The sequence below is a fragment of the Armigeres subalbatus genome, chromosome 3, assembly GCF_024139115.2.
Source record: "Armigeres subalbatus isolate Guangzhou_Male chromosome 3, GZ_Asu_2, whole genome shotgun sequence".
NCBI lineage: Eukaryota > Metazoa > Arthropoda > Insecta > Diptera > Culicidae > Armigeres > Armigeres subalbatus.
In genome coordinates this window covers 102366755-102388367 of record NC_085141.1, presented here as the reverse complement: position 1 = coordinate 102388367, position 21613 = coordinate 102366755, and the positions used below count along the sequence as shown (strand labels likewise).

Genomic DNA, 21613 nt, shown 5'->3' with positions numbered 1-21613 from the left:
TTCCGAATCATAACAAGCCATGATAACAAATTTATCAAACTTGTATACAAATGCGAAAAAAAAAAAAGAATCGGATAGGCAGCCCCCCTTAGAAAAATTGATATTCTCGCATTGTTTTCGCGCATTTCGTGTTGGTTACTGCACAGCTGTGTAGAACAAGTTAAAATGCATCATCAGAGCCAGAGCTCCCCGCATTTGGTGCTTTCTAAAAGAAATTTATCATGGGGTATATCTTCCCGAATCAGTTCTCTATCATGACAGCTTGCGAAAAAGTATCTCGCGGTAAGCTACATATCGTATATGTATACAGAGATGATAAGTGAGAGACTTGTTCATTCTTTTTAGAATTCAATCCCTGATGGCGCGCATGCTAGTTGAGACATCTGAAAACGAGAGAAAATTCGATTAACGCCAGATCTGACTTCATTTTTAAACTGAGCTGAGCACCGGAATGGGCCGTTCAAAGCAAATCTACGGAATTGATTTTCAAACAATCTGGCATCGCTGTCTGCCAGGAGGGTGAAACGCTTGTCACCCGCAGTACAATAGCACTCTACCCAACATCGGTTTTGGTACTTTGGTTTTTGGTACCCGATTTCTAGGTGGTTTACCCTAATTCAGCTGCTCATGTTGGGTGATAGGCTAGTACGTAGTTAATGCTTATTGTCGGCAATAAACTTTTCGTGGCGAAAACTTGCTATCAGTGGGGATTTATCGAGCCATTTGTGTTTATATACCTATTTTGTGTCGAAAAATAGCACGTCAATACGTCTGAAGTTTTGTTATCATGAATTAAACGGAATAATAACAAAAATATTGTTCGCCATATGTTGCTTAAATAACGGGTAGACGAATAAGCCACCTCTTCAGTCCCCTGCTGTCTGCAGAGTATAACGATTTTCGAACTGCGATAGTTTGTGTATTTCATAAGTAAAACACAAATCATGTCAACATATCACTATCAGATCACCAAACAAGTGAGCGGTTAAAAATAAAATTGGACTTTTAAAGTGTTTTCCACTTAGTTTTAGCTGGGTATGGTCGAAAAAGCATGAATATATTATTTCTAGCACCCCCTCCCTTTAGGGATCGTCCATAAATCTCGTAATTATTTTTTATCATAAATTAGATTAACGTGACAGAACAACTAATTTGGGAAGTTAATGCATATGTTTTCTTACGGTGAAGGAAGGGAGTTGTACAAGTACAGCAATTTAAGGGCATCATGAACCCAACCCCTATCATCATTGTGGACTGTCGTCCATATATTTTTGTATGTTTTTTTTTGCGGAAAGTCATCATTTTTTGTGGGAAGAAAACGCCTCCCCCTACCCATAAATCTTCTCGTGGTTAATGGACGACCACAAAGAAGAGGCATTCAAAATAAGTTAGTGGTTATGGGATGGTTCATTGTTCTATGACAGTTACGTGCAGTGACGGGAAATGTCATTTCGATGTCATGGTAGTTATTCGCAAATATTTTTTTTTCACAAGTTATTTACAATTGTGTTTTTTTTTATATAAACATGTACTACCGTCATACATATTTATTCTACGTTTCCTGGAATTTATGGGACATTTATGCATATAACGGCAGGACCCTATAACTTTTCTTAATAGGTCATTGCTCTAAATCTGAAATTGGCGGCGAGAGAACCGAATTTGTTTCAAATGATATTAATGTCATGACATTCCGTGACATTTTTTAAATTTCGCTCTCATTTCTCACAATTTGTATTTAGAACAATCTGTTTGACAAAGAAATTGGATTTAACCGATTCAATCCAGATGGGTCATATAGTAGCAATCGAGCAGTGCATCAAACCAACAGCTCAGAGGTAGGAAAATGAAAATAAATGTGTTTTATAATTTTGACCCAAGACGAAAATCAGCTGTCAAAAATCAGTTTTAAGAGATAGAGCCTTGCTTTCTTCAGCAAAAATGTTCAAAATTAACTGTTCCATCCAGGAAAAATATTGCCCAGATCAGGTTATGGTCACTAGGATGATCTAGAGTATCCAAACTATCCTTGAGTTCTAATTTTTATGTTCTAAGGAATCAACACCATTTTTTGCCACATTCTGATTAAATAATTGAAATTGAAATGCTTTATGATAATACCCCGCACCTGTCCTGCAGTATAACAGATCTTTTTTAATACCTGAGATACTCCAAACAGTTCTTGAACTCAGATCTTTATATTCAAATCGGTCAACAAAAAGATCTACGATGTCCCCACTATTTTTATGAGTTGAGACAGCTCCACGGTTCTTCATTACACCATTACAGACACACCACAGAATTCGTTCGGCATCTACGGTACTCCAAACTATCCTTGAGTACAGATCCTAATATTCAAATCGATCAACATGCAGATCTTTGATGACCCCACTAATTGTATGAGTTAGAATAGCTCCGGGATACCTCGTAACACCATAACAGGCACTCCACAGAATTAGTTCGACACCTACGACACTCCAAACTATCCTTGAGTACAGATCCTAATATTCAAATCGATCAACATGCAGATCTTCGATGTCCCCACTAGTTTTATGAGTTGGAATAGCTCCAGGATACCTCGTAATATAATTACAGACACACCACAGAATTCGTTCGACATCTACGACACTCCAAACTCTCCTTGAGTACAGATCCTAATGTTCAAATCGATCAACATGCATATCTTCGATGTCCCACTAGTTTTATGAGTTGGAATAGCTCCAGGATACCTCGTAACACCATAACAGACACTCCGCAGAATTAGTTCGACACCTACGACACTACAAACTATCCTTGAGTATAGATCCTAATATTCAAATCGATCAACATGCAGATCTTCGATGTCCCCACTAGTTTTATGAGTTGGAATAGCTCCACGGGATTTCGTGACACCATTATAGACATATCACAGAATTCGTTTGACATCTACGACACTCCAAACTGTCTTTGAGCGCAGATCCTAATATTCAAAACGATCAACATGAAGATCTCCGATGTCTAAACTATTTTTTCGAGATGGAATAGCTCCACGGAACTTCGGTACACAGTAAGATATACACCACAGAATTCGTTGAACATGTACGACACTCCAAACTCCAAACAAGCTCAGATCCCTATTTACAAATCGATCAACTAGAAGATCTTTGATGTCCCCACTATTTTTATGAGTTGGAATAGCTCCATGAGACTTCATTAAACCAATATAAATACATAACAGAATTCGTTGAACATCTGTTATACTCCAAACTATCCATGAGTACAGATCAGAATATTCAAAACGATCCACATAGAGATCTTCGATGTCTCAACTATTTTTATGAGTTGTAATAGCTCCACGGGATTTGGTTACACTATTAGAGATACGCCACAGAATTCGCTCGACATCTACGACACTCCAAACTGTCTTTGAGCTCAGATCCCAATATTCAAATCGGTCAACATGAAGGTCTTTGAGGTCTCCACTATTTCTATGAGTTGAAATAGCTCCACGGGACTTCGATACACCATTATAAATACATTACAGAACTCGTTGAACATCGACGACACTCCAAACTGTCCATGAGTACAGATCTCAATACTCAAATCGATCAACATGAAGATGTACGATGGTCTAGCATGAATTTACCGCCAAAAAATTTTATGGTAAAGGTAAACATCTAGGGAAGATCGATATAGTACGTACAATTACTATTTTCAACACCCCTCTCTCCTTCGCCACTTCTTGTAATGAACCTCTAGTATTTTTTATTATTCGTCACGCAATTTGTGAATAACCACCCTACACAAATTTCATCAATAATGAGAGCATTTCTCGAAAAAAAAAAAAATACAATGACCTGTTACCTGTTAGTCTACTAAATATTTTTTCGATGAAGAAGATTATTATTGAGAAACTTAACTATTGATTCCTTTTTGTACACTGCTTTTAAAAAGTTTACTCCTAGTGTGCTGCATGTTTGCAGCAGTGCACCAGAGCTTAACATGTCGATTCGAAAGTTTTACTGAAACGCCTTCTGTTGACGATCTCGCAGAATCACATCAAATGGTTGCAGAGGAACTGAGAGAGAGATTTTTTTAGCAACATGATTTAGCTATTACATTTAATTCATTTTGGGATAAGTATAGAGAAAAGCATTTGAAATGAAATTTTGTGATATTATTCATACGTAAATAACTTTACTCTTACATATAAATGTTAGTCTTAGTAACATCCACTTCCGTGCAATACTGAAACCAATTATATTGTCGATTGAATGTATTGCGAGCTTTATTCAGTTCTTGGTACGCAATCCTCATTTATTGGTTAGACTATCATCTCATGATACCCCTTGGTGGTTTCAATACGTATAGAAATGGTAAACACTTGGGTAAACATATCGTATAAAATATATAATATGTATAATAAGTATGAAACAAGTAAGTATGAGAGTACCAACGCCTTCAGGGTGCAACTTACTCTAATTCTGATCGATTATGGAGTAGCAATAATTCACATGTATAGCCCAGCCGGTCATCAAGAGACGCCGTGGTACCAAGCTTTATTCTATAACACTTCTTCTTCTTCTTCTTCTTCTTCTTCTTATTGGCATTACATCCCCACACTGGGACAGAGTCGCCTCGCAGCTTAGTATTCATTAAGCACTTCCACAGTTATTAACTGCGAGGTTTCTAAGCCAGGTTACCATTTTTGCATTTGTATATCATGAGGCTAGCACGATGATACTTTTATGCCCAGGGAAGTCGAGACGATTTCCAATCCGAAAATTGTCTAGACCGGCACCGGGAATCGAACCCAGCCACCCTCAGCATGGTCATGCTTTGTAGCCGCGCGTCTTACCGCACGGCTAAGGATTTATTTATTTATCATCAGACTAAGGCCGGAGTGGCCTGTGCTGCACATAAAAGACTTCTCCATTCAGCTTGGTTCATGGCTGCACTTCGCCAACCACGCAGTCTGCGGAGGGTCCGCAAGTCGTCCTCCACCTGATCGATCCACCTTGCCCGCTGTGCACCTCGCCTTCTTGTTCCCGTCGGATCGTTGTCGAGAACCATTTTCACCGGATTACTGTCCGACATTCTGGCTACGTGCCCGGCCCACCGCAGTCTTCCGATTTTCGCGGTGTGAACGATGGATGGTTCTCCCAACAGCTGATGCAACTCGTGATTCATTCGCCTCCTCCACGTACCGTCCGCCATCTGCAACCCACCATAGATGGTACGCAACACTTTCCTTTCAAAAACTCCTAGTGCGCGTTGGTCCTCCACGAGCATCGTCCAGGTCTCGTGTCCGTAGAGAACTACCGGTCGTATAAGCGTTTTGTAGATAGTCAGTTTGGTACGGCGGCGAACTCTATTCGATCGGAGCGTCTTGCGGAGTCCAAAGTACGTACGATTTCCAGCCACTACGCGTCTCTGAATTTCTCTGCTGGTATCGTTTTCGGCGGTCACCAGTGAGCCCAAGTACACGAATGAATTCTTCAACCACCTCGATTTCGTCACCACCGATACAAACTCGTGGTGGGTGGCTCACATTGACCTCTCTTGAGCCTCTTCCTATCATGTACTTCGTCTTCGACGTGTTGATGACTAGTCCAATCCGTTTAGCTTCGCTTTTCAGTCTGATGTAGGCTTCCTCCATCCTCTCAAAGTTACGTGCCATGATATCAATGTCGTCGGCGAAACCAAATAACTGGACGGACTTCGTGAAAATCGTACCACTCGTGTCAATCCCTGCCCTTCGTATTACTCCCTCCAAAGCGATGTTGAATAGCAGACACGAAAGACCATCACCTTGCCGTAACCCTCTACGGGTTTCGAAGGGACTCGAGAATGCCCCAGAAACTCGAACTACGCACATCACCCGATCCATCGTCGCCTTGATCAACCGTATCAGTTTATCCGGAAATCCGTTTTCGTGCATTAGCTGCCATAGCTGGTCCCGATCGATTGTATCATATGCGGCTTTGAAGTCGATAAATAGATGATGTGTGGGCACGTTGTATTCGCGGCATTTCTGCAATACCTGACGTATGGCGAACACCTGGTATGTGGTAGAGCGTTCACCCATAAATCCCGCCTGGTACTGCCCCACGAACTCTCTTGCAATTGGTGTTAGTCGACGGCATAAAATTTGGGAGAGTACCTTGTAGGCGGCGTTCAGCAATGTGATTGCGCGGTAGTTGCTACAATCCAGCTTATCGCCCTTTTTGTAGATGGGACACACGACACCTTCCATCCACTCCTGCGGCAGAACCTCATCCTCCCAAACCTTGGTAATCACCCAGTGCTGCGCTCTAGCCAGTGCTTCACCACCGTGTTTAAACAGCTCTCCTGGTAGTTGGTCAACTCCAGGGGCTTTGTTGTTTTTCAGCCGGCCGATCTCCTCCTGGATTTCCTGGAGATTCGGAGCCAAAAGTCGCATGTCCTGCGCGCGTGCTCCTAGGTTCATTACCATACCGCCACCGTTGTCTGCCATATCGCCATTCAGGTGCTCTTCGTAGTGCTGCCGCCACCTTTGGATCACCTCACGCTCGTTCGTAAGAAGGTTCCCGTTTATGTCCTTACACATATCGGTCTGTGGCACGTGGCCCTGTCGTATTATCTTCTATGTCGTTCGTAATAGTTGTTTTTAAAGGCGGCTTATTGGGCCTGCGCAAACCTCCTGTCTCGTCGGAGGGCCGTCGTGTCAGGGCTGTTTAGCGTCCCATCTAACACCAGGACTTGGGCTTGTGCGCTTTGAGCGGCACACGGTCGCTTTGGCGGAGCCTACTTGCGGATACATGCAGCTTTTTATAGAGGTTTAACAGGGCCCACTGTCAAACCCCACCACATCCTAGGCAGGCGCCACAACTCGCAGATGGCCTGGGGAGGGATCGTCAAGCCCTTGGACATAGTCCCTGCTGCCCCCCTGCTGCACGGCTAAGGAGGGCCCCTCTATAACACTATAGATGATAAAAGGAACGAAAAAACTGTGGATGCGATGTTTGTGATCACAATAACACGTTTGTTTTTTCGTACTTACGTATTGTGTACGTAATGATGTCCATTTGAGCAAATCCAACTAACAAGATTTTTATATAATGGTGTAATGATGTTTCATGATGCTTCTCCAACTAACAAGCTTCAGAATCCATGAATCACTATGTTGGACCTCCAATACCTGAACTCATGTATGGCGCCGTAAATATTCCGGGAATGTTATGATTTGTATATACTGGTATATTGATGTCCCATGGGGTTTCTACAACTGACACACACGCTCAGGGTCCTATGATTCACTCTGTTGGCCTCGTAGATCTCCAATATCTGAACTCGTTTGGAGTACGTTTGGAGTACCGTAGATATTCTTGGAATGTTTAAATTTTCATATACTGGTGTAATGATGTCTCATGGGGTTTTAACAACTAACACATAAGCTGAGTTGCCTTTGAATCACTCTGTTGGTCTTGTAGACCCCCAAGATCTGAATTCAAGAATGATTTGGAGTACCGTAGATACTCTGAGAATATTGTATTTTGTATATACTGGTGTAATGATGTTCCATGAGGCTTCTCCAGCTAACACACAAGCTCGGAAATCAATGAATCACTCTGTTGGTCTTGAAGACCTCCAGTATCTGAACTCAAGAATGACTTGGATTACCCCAGGAACTCTGGGAATGCTGTGATTTGCATATTCTGGTGTAATGATGTCCCAAGGGGTTGCTCCAACTAACGTACAAGCTCAGGACCCTATGAATCACTCTGTTGGTGTTGTAGAACTTCAAGATCTGAACTCAAGAAAGGTTTGGAGTACCGTAGATATTCTGGGAATGTGGATGTTTTTATATATTGACATAATCACGTCCCATGGGATTTTTACAACTAACACACAAGCTCAGGAACCTATCAATCACTCTGTTGGTCTTGTAGGCCTCCAAGATCTGAACTCAAGAATTGTTTGGAGTACCGTAGATATTCTGGGAGTCTTGTATTTTGTATATACTACTGTAATAATCTTCCATGGGGCTCCTCCAACTACTACACAAGCTCGGGAACCTATGAACTGCTCTGTTGATCTTGTAGACCTCCAAGATCTGAACTCAAGAATAGTTTGGAGTACCGTTTATGTTTTGGTAACACTGCGATTTGATTAAAAATAGTTTAATTATGTCTCAAGTAGCAATGCCAACTTCAAATAAGGATTGAGGCCCCGTAAAATGCTTTGTTGTTCATGTAGATCATTAAGATCTGATCTCAAGGAAGGTTTAGAAGCCCTAGAAGATCTCAAAAAAAATTTTTTACCCCATATTTCTACTTTTTCATGGTTTGCATACGTTTTTGAAGCAGAATGTCAAAAATTTATGTTGAAATACGACGAAAAAAAATCCGGTTTGAATCGGTAAAAGGATCCAATGCATTAAATGTTAATAAAAAATCCGAATAGGAAACAAATTTTGAAAAAAGATATTAGCAAATTAGTAATTGCAATCCCATGGCATTTTTTACGTGTATCGGTTATTCAAAAACCCAGATTAATCCGCCTAGCGGTGATAGCACTTTTCTCATGCATTTAAAAAATAGTTCTTTTGGCATTACTTTTGATCCCATAGTCCAATCTAGTTACTTTTCAATAGGAAATAATGGGACAGGATTCTGCATTGAATGCAACTTGCTGCGAGCAAGGTTCCCCTTGGATTATTTTTGCCTGACAGGTTTGAGGGGACAACGATAAAATTTACTGAAAATTTTAACGGTGTTCACAACTTACTTTTACAACTCCAAGGGGTTTTCAGATTTTATTCATTTTAGAATTAATTATTATTATTCCTCCTTGTCCTTTCGGAGACCATTACGACATAACTTTAAATATTTGTAACGGCTTTCCCTCCAAATGTAAACCCATATACCAGGAGCTTACGTATTGTTTACTCAACTTGAAATGTGAGAATATTTGAAAATTCTAATTCATTTTATTTAATAACTAAAAAACGCACCGCATCACCTCACAGAGTGCATAAAGCTTTTCAACTGTCTTAGAGATGAATCAAATATGGCCTGCTGGGGAAATGCATGTATCAAATTCAGACTTAATACAGTGTTCCCGTACAATGTTAATCACTGCTGATTTAACTCACAAATACTCCAATTGAAATTAAAAGCGTCCTTTTAAAAAAAATCCGTAGATTTTCAAATTTCCGTAGTTTTTATCTATGGATCCGTAAATCCATAGAAAGCATTTAATTCCGTTAATCTACGGTAACTTCCGTAGATCTGGCATAGCTGTGTACAAAAGAGGAGAATGGTATTGTCATTGGCATTGTTGTACTATTCCATTCGCTGATTATAATCATCTGTATTACGACTACAAATATATAGGGACACGGCAGGTATTTTCGTCTGTTCGTCATAGTCTCGAAAACCAATAAAAGAGACGCTTTTTTGTAAAACTCATACGTACCAAATCGTAAGCTCAGGAGAAACGTTCTGCTATAGTGGAGTTCTAGCAAATGTACGTTGCTTTCGTTGGTTTTAGCCCCTACGACGATGGACGGAAATACCTGCCGTGTCCCTATGTAATCATCATATACATTATTTCAAGTTCAATTTGGATATTAACTTCTCCAAGTGAATAAAAGTGTGCGTGATTCCTCTGTATTCCTCTCGAAGTGTTTGTGACGTTTTTGCTGCAACGGGATTACCACCCACTTTTATTTTATACATCCTACCCAGTGGCATTAGTGTTGGTGATTCTGGCTTTGGAGAACTCAATACAGACTTTGTAAGTTTTTACACATGACAAACGTTGGTTGTATCACATACTTTCTTCATTTTTCTCAAGGTGGCTTTTCCATTCTTCAATGCAATCTTCATTTGTTTAGAAATTAAGTTCACTCCGATTCTATTCTCACAAAATGCCTTTCTATTCAGTTCACTGCAATATCTTTTTTCACATTACTTAGTAAGCTTTCAACAGTCCATGAATCATAAGTCACGAATCATTAGTTGGTACGCTTATTCTTCCCACATAGGTGACAAAACTTACCGGTGGTCTTGGCGATTATACGATTCGACGTCCAGGGAGATATCTCAGAATCAGATGCTATTTGGTCAACATAGTAAACCTGTTCTGAAGGCCCGTCCTCATCATACCTTTTGGGTCTATGCTTATGGTGGCTGCTGCTACTGCTGCTGCCGCCACTGCTGCTACTTTTACTGCTTTCAGGTTTGGTTCCACACACCAGGGACTTAGGGAATGGAAAACGAAGAAATAATCACTCAATTAGATTTATATTCAGACACACTTTAACACTCATGGGAAAACACCACTGGTGGACTTTTCTTTGCCATCACTTCAGTCCATTGAAGTCCTTTTCAGTCAATTGTTCCACTTCACATATTGATCATCACAAAATCACCAATATCTGCCATTCATCACAGTCCATCATATTTCTTTTGGACACGGAACGAAACACAAGTTTGCACCTTCCCCAGAACTCTAATTAACTCACAATTAGGCTTATCAATAGCGCCACGCGTACGGCGAAATCGTAATTCATCGTGATTATGCTGCTCGGGGCTGCTGCTGTAACAACGCCCAACCGGATTACCGGATTGAAACGGACTGGTAGGACACCGACCAAGGCCACCGGCTTTTATATATAGACTTGTTCGGGGGAATCGGCGCACGGATTCACTCAAGTGTGGCCACAAACGCGCCCATAAGGTACCCGAAGATGGGCTCCCATCAACACCAAATATTGCACCCGTGATAAGGAGTCGGCTTGAGTGGGTGGATGTGTGCGTGCGCGCTGGGTGAAAAAGTGGTAATGAAATGAAAATTTAGGAGGAAAAAAATAGGTTTGATGTAAAGAGCTACTAAGCTTAACATCCCAAACAGTAACATTGAACTTGGATGGTGTACCGTAGGTAGGTATTTGGACGAAATTGTGCAATAGACATTAGTTGATGAGATTCATTTGTGCATGTATGGATTATTTTTGTTGTAGTCTTTTATGATTGTTTTCAAAATCTGGGAGATTATTTTATATTATGTAATAGAACCATATATTTGCTTTTTGTTATATTCTAATAATACCAAGGGTAATAATACTCAGCAAATAATTTTGAAAAGTCAACGACGTGTAAAACTGCAGGTTAGCCCATCAAACGAATTAACATTCGATATTCAATTAAATTTGATTGAATTTTACAAGCAAGCACCGTTTAAATTTATTTCGATTTAAAATAATAGTGAGATCGATTGAATGTTACGTTTATTTGTATGCTCCAAATATGTGCATGAAAATACATTTAAAATCACAACATATTTTTATCTGTGTACACTTTCAAACGACTTCCATCAGTCGGTGCCATCTAGTTCCTCGCCAGAGACAGCAGTAATGGAATCAATTTTCAGTAATGTTGATCAAACTGGAGAACTGGGTATTTCGAAAATGAAAGTTGAAAATCTTTAATCATTTTCTCAACAAACTATATCTGAAAGGATGGATAATTGTTTCTTCCATCAACTGTAGGGAATCTGGATGCGTCAACACTTCCAATAGTATTGTCACATAATTTTTTTGCTACTAGTGTGAGAAAATGGGGACGAACTATTCCCATTCCTTTTTATCTGTGTATATCTTTATTTAAAATACATTCTTTTTCAAAATTTGTTTGAAAAGAATGGTACCGTTAATGGGTCAAATGGGGGTGAGAATGGGTTACTGCTTCAACTTTAACCTTTTGTCTGTGCTCTGGGGTCAATATGACCCCAGGCCACTTTGAGTGGCTGCCATTTTTTTAGTTTTCAACCGATTCTCCTAATTTTTGGTAGTTTGGTAAAACTCGCCGGGATCTGTCTCCTATGTGCAAATTCGCTTGAAAAATCTTGAAAATTAGGGCTACAGTGTCCTTTTTTCAAAAAACTTAAGTACGTTGTCTGTGCTCTGGGGTCAAATTGATTTAAATTGAAATGCTATAACTTTTTTAATGTTTGGCCAATTTTGGATTTTTGGGGCTGTTTCGAAAGATAATTTAATCATCTTTCAGGTCGTTACAAAAGATTGACTATAGGTGGGCGGGTACATCGCGGGGAGGGGTTTTCGTGAAAAAGGGTACAAAAACAGTGATTTTTCATGCTTATTTTCAAAAAGGTTATGCAGGAAGGCGTATGCTTTGACATGAGGCATTGATTAGTTTAGCGCTTGGTCGCTAGGTGGCGGTATATTTGAATTCATTATTTAAGACTACTCAAGTAACCCCGATATATGGAATTTTCCTCATTGTAAATATTCTTATCGCTAAATTTTGAAATTTGTAAAGATGACGTCTGTAACAAAGTTCGTCTGTGGGAATAGACTGCCATGTAACGAAATAAATAATTAGGAAATTTACAAAAGGCGACGCTAGTGTACTTGCAATATTCTTGCATATATGAAATATTGCTTTAGCTTGAGATCCCTCATACCTACACCCAAGTTGAATTCGGCAACATTGTTCAGGATGTCTAGCACTACAAAGCGGTGCTCAATATAATGAGCACTTCTTTCCAATTTTAAATTTGTGCGATAAGAATATTTACACTGAAGAGAATTCTATATACCGGAATATCTTGAGTAGTCTAAAATAATGAATTCAAATATACCACCACCTGGCGGTCGAGTTCTAAACTTATAAACGCCTCATGCCAAAGCACATGCCTTCCTGCATAACCTTTTTAAAAAAGGTGCAGTTCAAAATAGGTAGGATTTTCGGATATAAGTAAAATAATCATAAAAAATCACTGTTTTATACCTTTGATCACTAAAACCCCTCCTCGCGATGTACCCGCCCACCAATAGTCAATCTTTGGTAACGACCTGAAAGATGATTAAATTATCTTTCAAAACAGCCCCAAAAATCCAAAATTGGCCAAACATTAAAAAAGTTATAGCAATTTCAATTTGGGGTCAATTTGACCCCAGAGCACAGACAACGTAAGTTTTTTTGAGCACAGACAGAAGGTTAAATGCTTGTAGAATAGATTGAATGTATCTGAGGGCAAGAAGACTAAAATGAGAGGCCTTTTTGAACGATTTTGCTATCCGACCTCCAGGTTGCTGGTGAGAGCGATGACCCATTCTCACCCTAGACCTATTGTCACCCCGATGGCGGTAGTTGATCATAAAAACTTCTGGAAGCAAATCATAAAAACCTACGAAAAACACAATGAATTACTGATGTAATAAATCCGAATTGCCGCTGAAAGAATTGAATTAGTTTTTTTTTTTCAAATTTTGATGGAGATATAAAATGTTGCGTTACGTGTAGATTTTTGAAAATTGGTAAGTGATGATTTTTAAAAGCGACAGCCTGCTAGTACAAAACTTTCCTTCAGGTAGATTATTTGCATGTAACCTGAACACATATTTATACATATCGTTTTTGAGTTCAATGGTCGATAATTGTGAAAAAGAAATGTGACCATAACAATTTTGGTTTTGGTAATTATGATCATTGCTTCCTGTATGCTCCATCGACAGTACAATCGCATTTCACATTGATTTTTCAGGAAACTAAAGGGCCGAGGTAGTTCCGTATGAATGTAAGTGTTGCATATCGAGTCATTAGTCATGGTCCGGATCATTTAGATTCAAATTTACGCTAGATCATCGTCAATCGACCGACAGCCGCCTTCGAAGACTCTATCTGTCAGACGACTCGGAACACATATGTTCATACATAAAGCATCGAAGTCATAAAAAATAATCGCTCAATTGCCAATATGTTTTAGTGACCGTCATCTAAAGGATATTAAGATGCTCCTTGTAACGTGCAACAGTTCGTTACCCATTGCGTGCGATGCGGCGTATTCAACCGCCACTCAAAGTTAAATTAGCCGACTCCGTTCGCCGATCAAATTTAATGAAGCTGCTCCAACGAGGTGTTCGCTGCTCGTCAATATTATGCACCGCGCTTCGGAAAAACTCTTACCCGGGGGTTTGCCTGTGTGGAAATGTTCAATTTTCCTCTGGCTGCTGCAGTAGCACGCGGGCGTTGATGATCGTGATTGAAAGCGAAAATTCGCAATTCACCAAAGGTAGCTTGAATCGAAATAATCAGCCGCCAACACGCACCGTTTGGGCAGGTGAGCAAGCAAACTGGAGATGCTCGGACGTCTTTGTCGGTCGTCGTCTTCATTCGGTTTTGTGGTAAATGGGGGGAAATTTTCACTTCCAGGATCACGAGACCGCGCACCACCAGATCGGATGGATGTCTATCGATACGAAGAACGAAACGGTACATTCACTGTTGCTTCGATATGGTAGGGGAAAGTAGTACAAAACTGTCCGATGCACGGTTCAAAAAAGGGATTAATGACAAATCACTACACTTATTCAGCCCTGGGTCCAGATCACATAAAGGATATACAGCGCAATCGTAAAAGATCCCCATCCTTGACAGTCCTGGAGTTTGAATCAAATGGTCTATCGAATCAACCAAAGCCTTCATGATGTCCCAAGCCGTGGTATCAACTCAATTATGTACTCCGAGGATTTGTCTTTCACTTGCGTTTCACAACAAGACATATGAAGTGTTGTAAGATCTCCAGCTTGCGAATTGCGTCTCAAATTCCGGCATGCTAGATGTTGTAAGATTTCCCAATCAACCAAGGCTTCCATTATGTCCCCAGACACGATATCAACACAATTATGCCACTAAGTGTATTTAGATTACTTACCAAATGAACAACGACTTGCATGATGTCATTAGCAACGGTATCACCCCAATTGTGTGGCCCAATTCATATGTGACCAAATTTATTTGTGGGCAGGAGGGACTATGTCCAAGGGCTTGACGATCCCTCCCCAGGCCATCTGCGAGTTGTGGCGCCTGCCTAGGATGTGGTGGGGTTTGACAGTGGGCCATGTTAAACCTCTATAAACAGCTGCATGTATCCGCAAGTAGGCTCCGCCAAAGCGACCGTGCGCCGCTCAAAGCGCACAAGCCCAAGTCCTGGTGTCAGGTGGGACGCTAAACAGCCCTGACACGACGACCCTCCGACGAGACAGGAGGTTTGCGCAGGCCCAATAAGCCGCCTTTAAAAACAACTATTACGAACGACATAGAAGATAATACGACTCGATACAATCGGCAACGACCTAGGCGACGAATAAAGGATCACGATTGGAAGCTTGGAACATGGAACTGCAAGTCGCTAGGCTTCGCTTGTTGCGACAGGATAATCTACGATTAATTACATCCCCGCAACTTCGATGTCGTAGCGCTGCAGGAAATCTGCTGGACAGGACAGAAAGTGTGGAAAGCGGGCATCGAGCGGCTACCTTCTACTTAAGCTGTGGCACCACCAACGAGCTGGGAACCGGCTTCATAGTGCTGGGAAAGATGCGCCAACGCGTGATTGGGTGGCAGCCAATCAACGCAAGGATGTGCAAGCTGACCGGCCGTTTTCTTAACTATAGCATCATCAACGTGCACTGCCCACACGAAGGGAGATCCGACGACGAGAAAGAAGCGTTCTATGTACAGCTGGAGCAGACATACGATGGATGCCCACTGTGGGACGTCAAAATCGTCATCGGTGACATGAACGCTCAGGTAGGAAGGGAGGAAATGTATAGACCGGTCATCGGACCGGATAGTCTGCATACCGTATCGAACGACAACGGCCAACGATGCATAAACTTTGCAGCCTCCCGCGGAATGGTAGTCCGAAGCACTTTCTACCCCCGCAAGAATATCCACAAGGCACATGGAAATCACCTAATCAAGTAACGGAAAACCAAATTGACCACGTTCTAATTGACGGTAAATTCTTCTCCGACATCACGAACGTACGCACTTACCGCAGTGCGAATATTGAATCCGACCACTACCTCGTTGCAGTATGTCTGCGCTCAAAACTCTCGACGGTGATCAACACGCGTCGGAGGCGTCCGCCGCGGCTAAACACTGGGCGGCTACAAGACGGTAGACTAGCCCAAGACTACGCGCAGCAGCTGGAAGTGGCATTCCCAACGGAAGAGCAGCTGGGCGCAGCATCTCTTGAAGATGGCTGGAGAGATATCCGATCCGCCATTGGAAGCACCGCAACCGCTGCACTAGGCACGGTGCCCCCGGATCAGAGAAACGACTGGTATGACGGCGAATGTGTGCAGTTAGTTGAGGAGAAGAATGCAGCATGGGCGAGATTGCTGCAACACCGCACGAGGGCGAACGAGGCACGATACAAACGGGCGCGGAACAGACAAAACTCGATTTTCCAGAGGAAAAAGCGCCAGCAGGAAGATCGAAACCGTGAAGAAACGGAGGAACTGTACCGCGCTAATAGCGCACGAAAGTTCTATGACCGTTCACGTAAGGGCCACGTGCCACAGCCCGATATGTGTAAGGACATAAACGGGAACCTTCTTACAAACGAGCGTGAGGTGATCCAAAGGTGGCGGCAGCATTACGAAGAGCACCTGAATGGCGATATGGCAGACAACGGTGGCGGTATGGAAATGAACCTAGGAGCACGCGCGCAGGACATGCGACTTCCGGCTCCGAATCTCCAGGAAATCCAGGAGGAGATCGGCCGACTGAAAACAACAAAGCCCCTGGAGTTGACCAACTACCAGGAGCGCTGTTTAAATACGGTGGTGAAGCACTGGCTAGAGCGCTGCACTGACTGATCACCAAGGTTTGGGAGGATGAGGTTCTGCCGCAGGAGTGGATGGAAGGTGTCGTGTGTCCCATCTACAAAAAGGGCGATGAGCTGGATTGTAGCAACTACCGCGCAATCACATTGCTGAACGTCGCCTACAAGGTACTCTCCCAAATGTTAGCACGTCGACTAACACCAATTGCAAGAGAGTTCGTGGGGCAGTACTAGGCGTGATTTATGGGTGAACGCTCTACCACAGACCAGGTGTTCGCCATACGTCAGGTATTGCTGAAATGCCGCGAATACAACGTGCCCTCACATCATCTATTTATCGACTTCAAAGCCGCATATGATACAATCGATCGGGACCAGCTATGGCAGCTAATGCACGAAAACGGATTTCCGGATAAACTGATACGGTTGATCAAGGCGACGATGGATCGGGTGATGTGCGTAGTTCGAGTTTCAGGGACATTCTCGAGTCCCTTCGAAACGCGTAGAGGGTTACGGCAAGGTGATGGTCTTTCGTGTCTGCTATTCAACATCGCTTTGGAAGAAGTAATACGAAGGGCAGGAATTGACACGAGTGGTACGATTTTCACGAAGTCCGTCCAGTTATTTGGTTTCGCCGACGACATTGATATCATGGCACGTAACTTTGAGAGGATTGAGGAAGCCTACATCAGACTGAAAAGCGAAGCTGAACGGATTGGACTAGTCATCAACACGTCGAAGACGAAGTACATGATAGGAAGAGGCTCAAGAGAGGTCAATTTAAGCCACCCACCACGAGTTTCTATCGGTGGTGACGAAATCGAGGTGGTTGAAGAATTCGTGTACTTGGGCTCACTGGTGACTGCCGATAACGATACCAGCAGAGAAATTCGGAGGCGCATAGTGGCTGGAAATCGTACGTACTTTGGACTCCGCAAGGCGCTCCGATTGAATAGAGTTCGCCGCCGTACCAAACTGACTATCTACAAAACGCTTATACGGTAGTTCTCTACGGACACGAGACCTGAACGATGCTCGTGGAGGACCAACGCGCACTAGGAGTTTTTGAAAGGAAAGTGTTGCGTACCATCTATGGTGGGGTGCAGATGGCGGACGGTACGTGGAGGATGCGAATGAACCACGAGATGCATCAGCTGTCGGGAGAACCATCCATCGTTCACACCGCGAAAATCTGAAGACTGCGGTGGGCCGGGCACGTAGCCAGAATGTCGGACGGTAATCCGGTGAAAATGGTTCTTGACAACGGGAGAGACGGGAACAAGGTGGATCGATCAGGTGGAGGACGATTTGCGGACCCTCCGCAGACTGCGTGGTTGGCGAAGTGCAGCCATGAACCGAGCTGAATGGAGAAGTCTTTTATGTGCAGCACAGGCCACTCCGGCCTTAGCCTGATAATAAATAAATAAATTGAAAGGATGTGGAAGGATGGAGTGGTGACAGATTTTTCGCATCGTCCTCTTTCACAGTGTCACGGTAATTTTGGGGGGAGCGGTCAATCATCTGCTGCTATCATCATTTCCTGAGCATGGTTTTTGTTTCGTATATTTATTGAAAAAAAAAAATAGTTGCGTAAAAAATATCATTCTGATTTTAAATAACTTCTCTATCTCTTCTTTAACTCCACTACCTACATGTATTGCATCCGTTTTTGATGTTTCCTGCAAGTTAAACAAGATACGCTATGATGAGAGGCTAAAGCCTGGAAGGATGGAGTGAGAGTTGGTTCTAACTGAATCTTATTGAAATTCAATTTCGACGGATTTCCACAGATTCTCGGTCTATATTAGATTTCGGTGGTTTCAGCGGACCTGCGAATTCCCAAGAAGGGCACGGTAGTGTGCGAGAATCACTAGATTCAGGAAAATACTTCGATGGAAAGTGATCCATAATTGTGGGTGTTGCTACGCGACCGGATGAAACTTTCGGACCTCTTTGAGACAAACTCGTTTGTTGTGTTGGAGTTAGCTTTAAGCTAAAATCGAATTTAATTAGTTCAGTTTGAGATGCACGTACAATGCCACCTGCTATTTTCTTCGAAACAAGGACCACGGCCCCACTTAGTGGCTTCATCGGCTACGTTCATTCTTGATGGCACTTTTCTCCAATCTTCAACCTTGGTCTCATCCAGGATCTCAGTAATACGGAACGCCACATACTGTTTGTACTTTCTCGGGTCGCTTCGTAGCCAGCTTAAAACTGTAGATGAATCGCTCCACATGATTTTGCGCCGAATCGGTAATGTATGGTTCATTACGATGGATTTCATGAGGCGTGTCCCTATAACAGCTGCTTGAAGCTCCAACCTGGGAATGGACAGAAGCTTAATCGGTGCCACTTTTGTTTTTGCGGAAACTAGACTGCATCGTATTTTGCCCTCATCCACAATTCGAAAATAACCCACGGCAGCATATGATGTACTACTGGCATCTACAAACACGTGCAATTCCAACGAATCATAAGCCTTTTGCCCGTAGCCTGGGAAGTAGCACCTGGATATCTGCACCTTTTCTAACTTTCCGAGAAGCGTAATGTACTGTTCCCATTGAGGCATAATATCAGCTGATAGCTGGTCATCCCAAGCAATGCCCGACCTCCACACATCTTGTACTATAGATTTTCCATGAATCACAAATGGTGCGACCAATCCCAGTGGATCGAACACGCTCATGACAAGACTTAAAATTTGGCGTTTTGTCGGAACTACGAGTGGATCCAGTAAGCCTTGTAGATCTTCTCGAAGTGTCAGGGAGCAGTGTTGTAAAATGTCATTTGCATTCGTTTGTATATTTTTTTCAGAACTTGTTCAGAAGTTAGCTATCGGTTCCTGAGGTATGTCGAACTTATAGCCCTTATATGTGCCTACAACATTGTCTAATAAGACTTTGCTGTAAATATGTAATCTGGGGCGTGGGAGGCAAAATGTCATTCAAATGACATTATGTCAAATGACACGTGACATTTTGGAAAGTTTCCACTCTCCAGCCTCAGATGTTATATTTAGAGCAATGTACTCTTGGACAAAAATATAGCCCTACTCAAGCGTTATGAGTACATCAAGAAATATGAAGTAAATTTGGCTTCTGAAAAAAGTTATGAACAAATTAGTCAAATGACATGCAGATGACATTTTACAAGCCTGTCAGGGAGGATACGAACACATCATCTTGTGGCCGCCAGGCCATTCCAAGTATTCGTTCCAGGTTGCTACCTTTGTCCATGGTGAAACATTTTATCGCCTCCGTATTTTGTTCTCCGATTCGTTCCAGTACTTCTGGAGAGTTCGACATCCAATGCCTGATCATAAATCCTCCTTTCTTGTGTACCTTCTTGACGTCTAACGCCAACTGCACAGCTTCGTCGATAGTGTTGACGCTGTCCAGATAGTCGTCGACATAATGGTTCTCCTTAATCGCTGCAGCAGCTGCTGGAAATTCTGCGGCATGCTCCTCTGCATTCAAATTTTTGGTAAATTGCGTTGAACTTGGTGAGCAGGTTGCCCCAAATATGGCGACGTCCATCACATACACTTGTATAGGGTCGGAAGGGTAATCTCTCCATAGAAACCATTGAGCTGACCTATCCTCACGGATTATCTGGACCTGATGGAACATTTCCATTATATCGCCACTGATGGCGATGTTTTTCTGACGGTAGCGAAATAAAACGGCTTGGAGCGAAGTCAACAGGTCTGGTCCTTTTAGAAGAACGGAGTTCAACGACATTCCATGTACGGATGCAGCTGCATCCCATACGACCCGCACTTTATTGGGCTTTTTTGGGTTCACCACTAGGCCTAGTGGTAAAAACCACGTTCTTTTTGAACTCGTCTCATCCAATTCTTGTGCAGTGACCTTGTGAGCGTACTCTTTCGATACATATTCGGCTATCTGTTGTCTGACATTGGCATACAAATTTGGTGATCGAAGTAGACGGTTCTCTAAACATTTAAGTCTCCGTTCGGCCATCTTTCTGCTACAGGGGAATTCAATCTTGTCAAATTTCCACAAAAGGCCGGTTTCAAATCGACCCGTTGACGTTCTTTTTGTGGTCGTCTGCAGAATCTCCTTCGCTCGTTTATCGTCTGCTGATTCCTGCAACTGCTGAACGGAAACACCCACACTTTCCGTAGAAAAGAAGCTTTTAACGAGTTCGTGAAGCTTGTTGTGGGGTTTGAGTAAGTTACCATAAGCGTGTGATTATACATTAACACCTCAGCGTGTCGACCAGTGCGCAGCAAGCCATGACTCGGCCTCTTCTGGTCAGACCTCCGTGGCGTGCACACGCACCCACGGAGAGCTGCTGTCATAACGATTCGCTCCGGCCATTTGGGGCCGCACATTTTGGCGATCCTGCCAGGTTATTTGTTGGATCCTGACGCTTATTTCAAAAGGTGAGTTGAATTCAATTTGTTTCATTAACTCTTTGGTAATGTGTAACTCATTGCTCATTGCTAATGTGTTAAAATGTTTGATGACACAAGGCAATGGGTTTATATTGCTATAAAGCGCGTGTGGAAGAACGCTGCAAAATGAATTGTGGTTTGTAAAATCACTAAGCGTGTCTGGAAGACCGCTGGAAAATGGATTGTGGTTTGGAAAATCACAAAGCGCGTCTGGAAGACTGCTGGAAAATGAATTGTGGTTTGTAAAATCACAAAGCGCGTCTGGAAGACCGCTGGAAAATGGATTGTGATTTAGAAAATCACAAAGCACGTCTGGAAGACCACTGGAAAATGGATTGTGGTTTGGAATATCGCAAAGCGCGTCTGGAAGACCGCTGGAAAATGAATTGTGGTTTGTAAAATCACAAAGCGCGTCTGGAAGACCGCTGGAAAATGGATTGTGATTTAGAAAATCACAAAGCACGTCTGGAAGACCACTGGAAAATGGATTGTGGTTTGGAATATCGCAAAGCGCGTCTGGAAGACCGCTGGAAAATGAATTGTGGTTTGGAAAATCACAAAGCATGT

General features: G+C 42.5%; 1 protein-coding gene across 2 annotated transcripts in view; it reads right to left on the bottom strand.

Moving 5' to 3' along the window:
* Positions 1-10603, bottom strand: part of LOC134220540 (uncharacterized) — a 31022-nt gene extending 20419 nt beyond the window's left edge. For both annotated transcript variants that reach the window (XM_062699624.1, XM_062699625.1), the window contains exons 1-2: positions 10490-10603; positions 10024-10225 (exon numbers count right to left, since the gene is read on the bottom strand). In XM_062699624.1, coding sequence (XP_062555608.1) covers positions 10024-10225; positions 10490-10537 — 250 coding nt within the window. In that variant the 5' untranslated portion in view covers positions 10538-10603. The remainder of the gene's footprint in view (positions 1-10023; positions 10226-10489) is intronic.
* Between the last annotated feature and the right edge of the window lie 11010 nt (positions 10604-21613).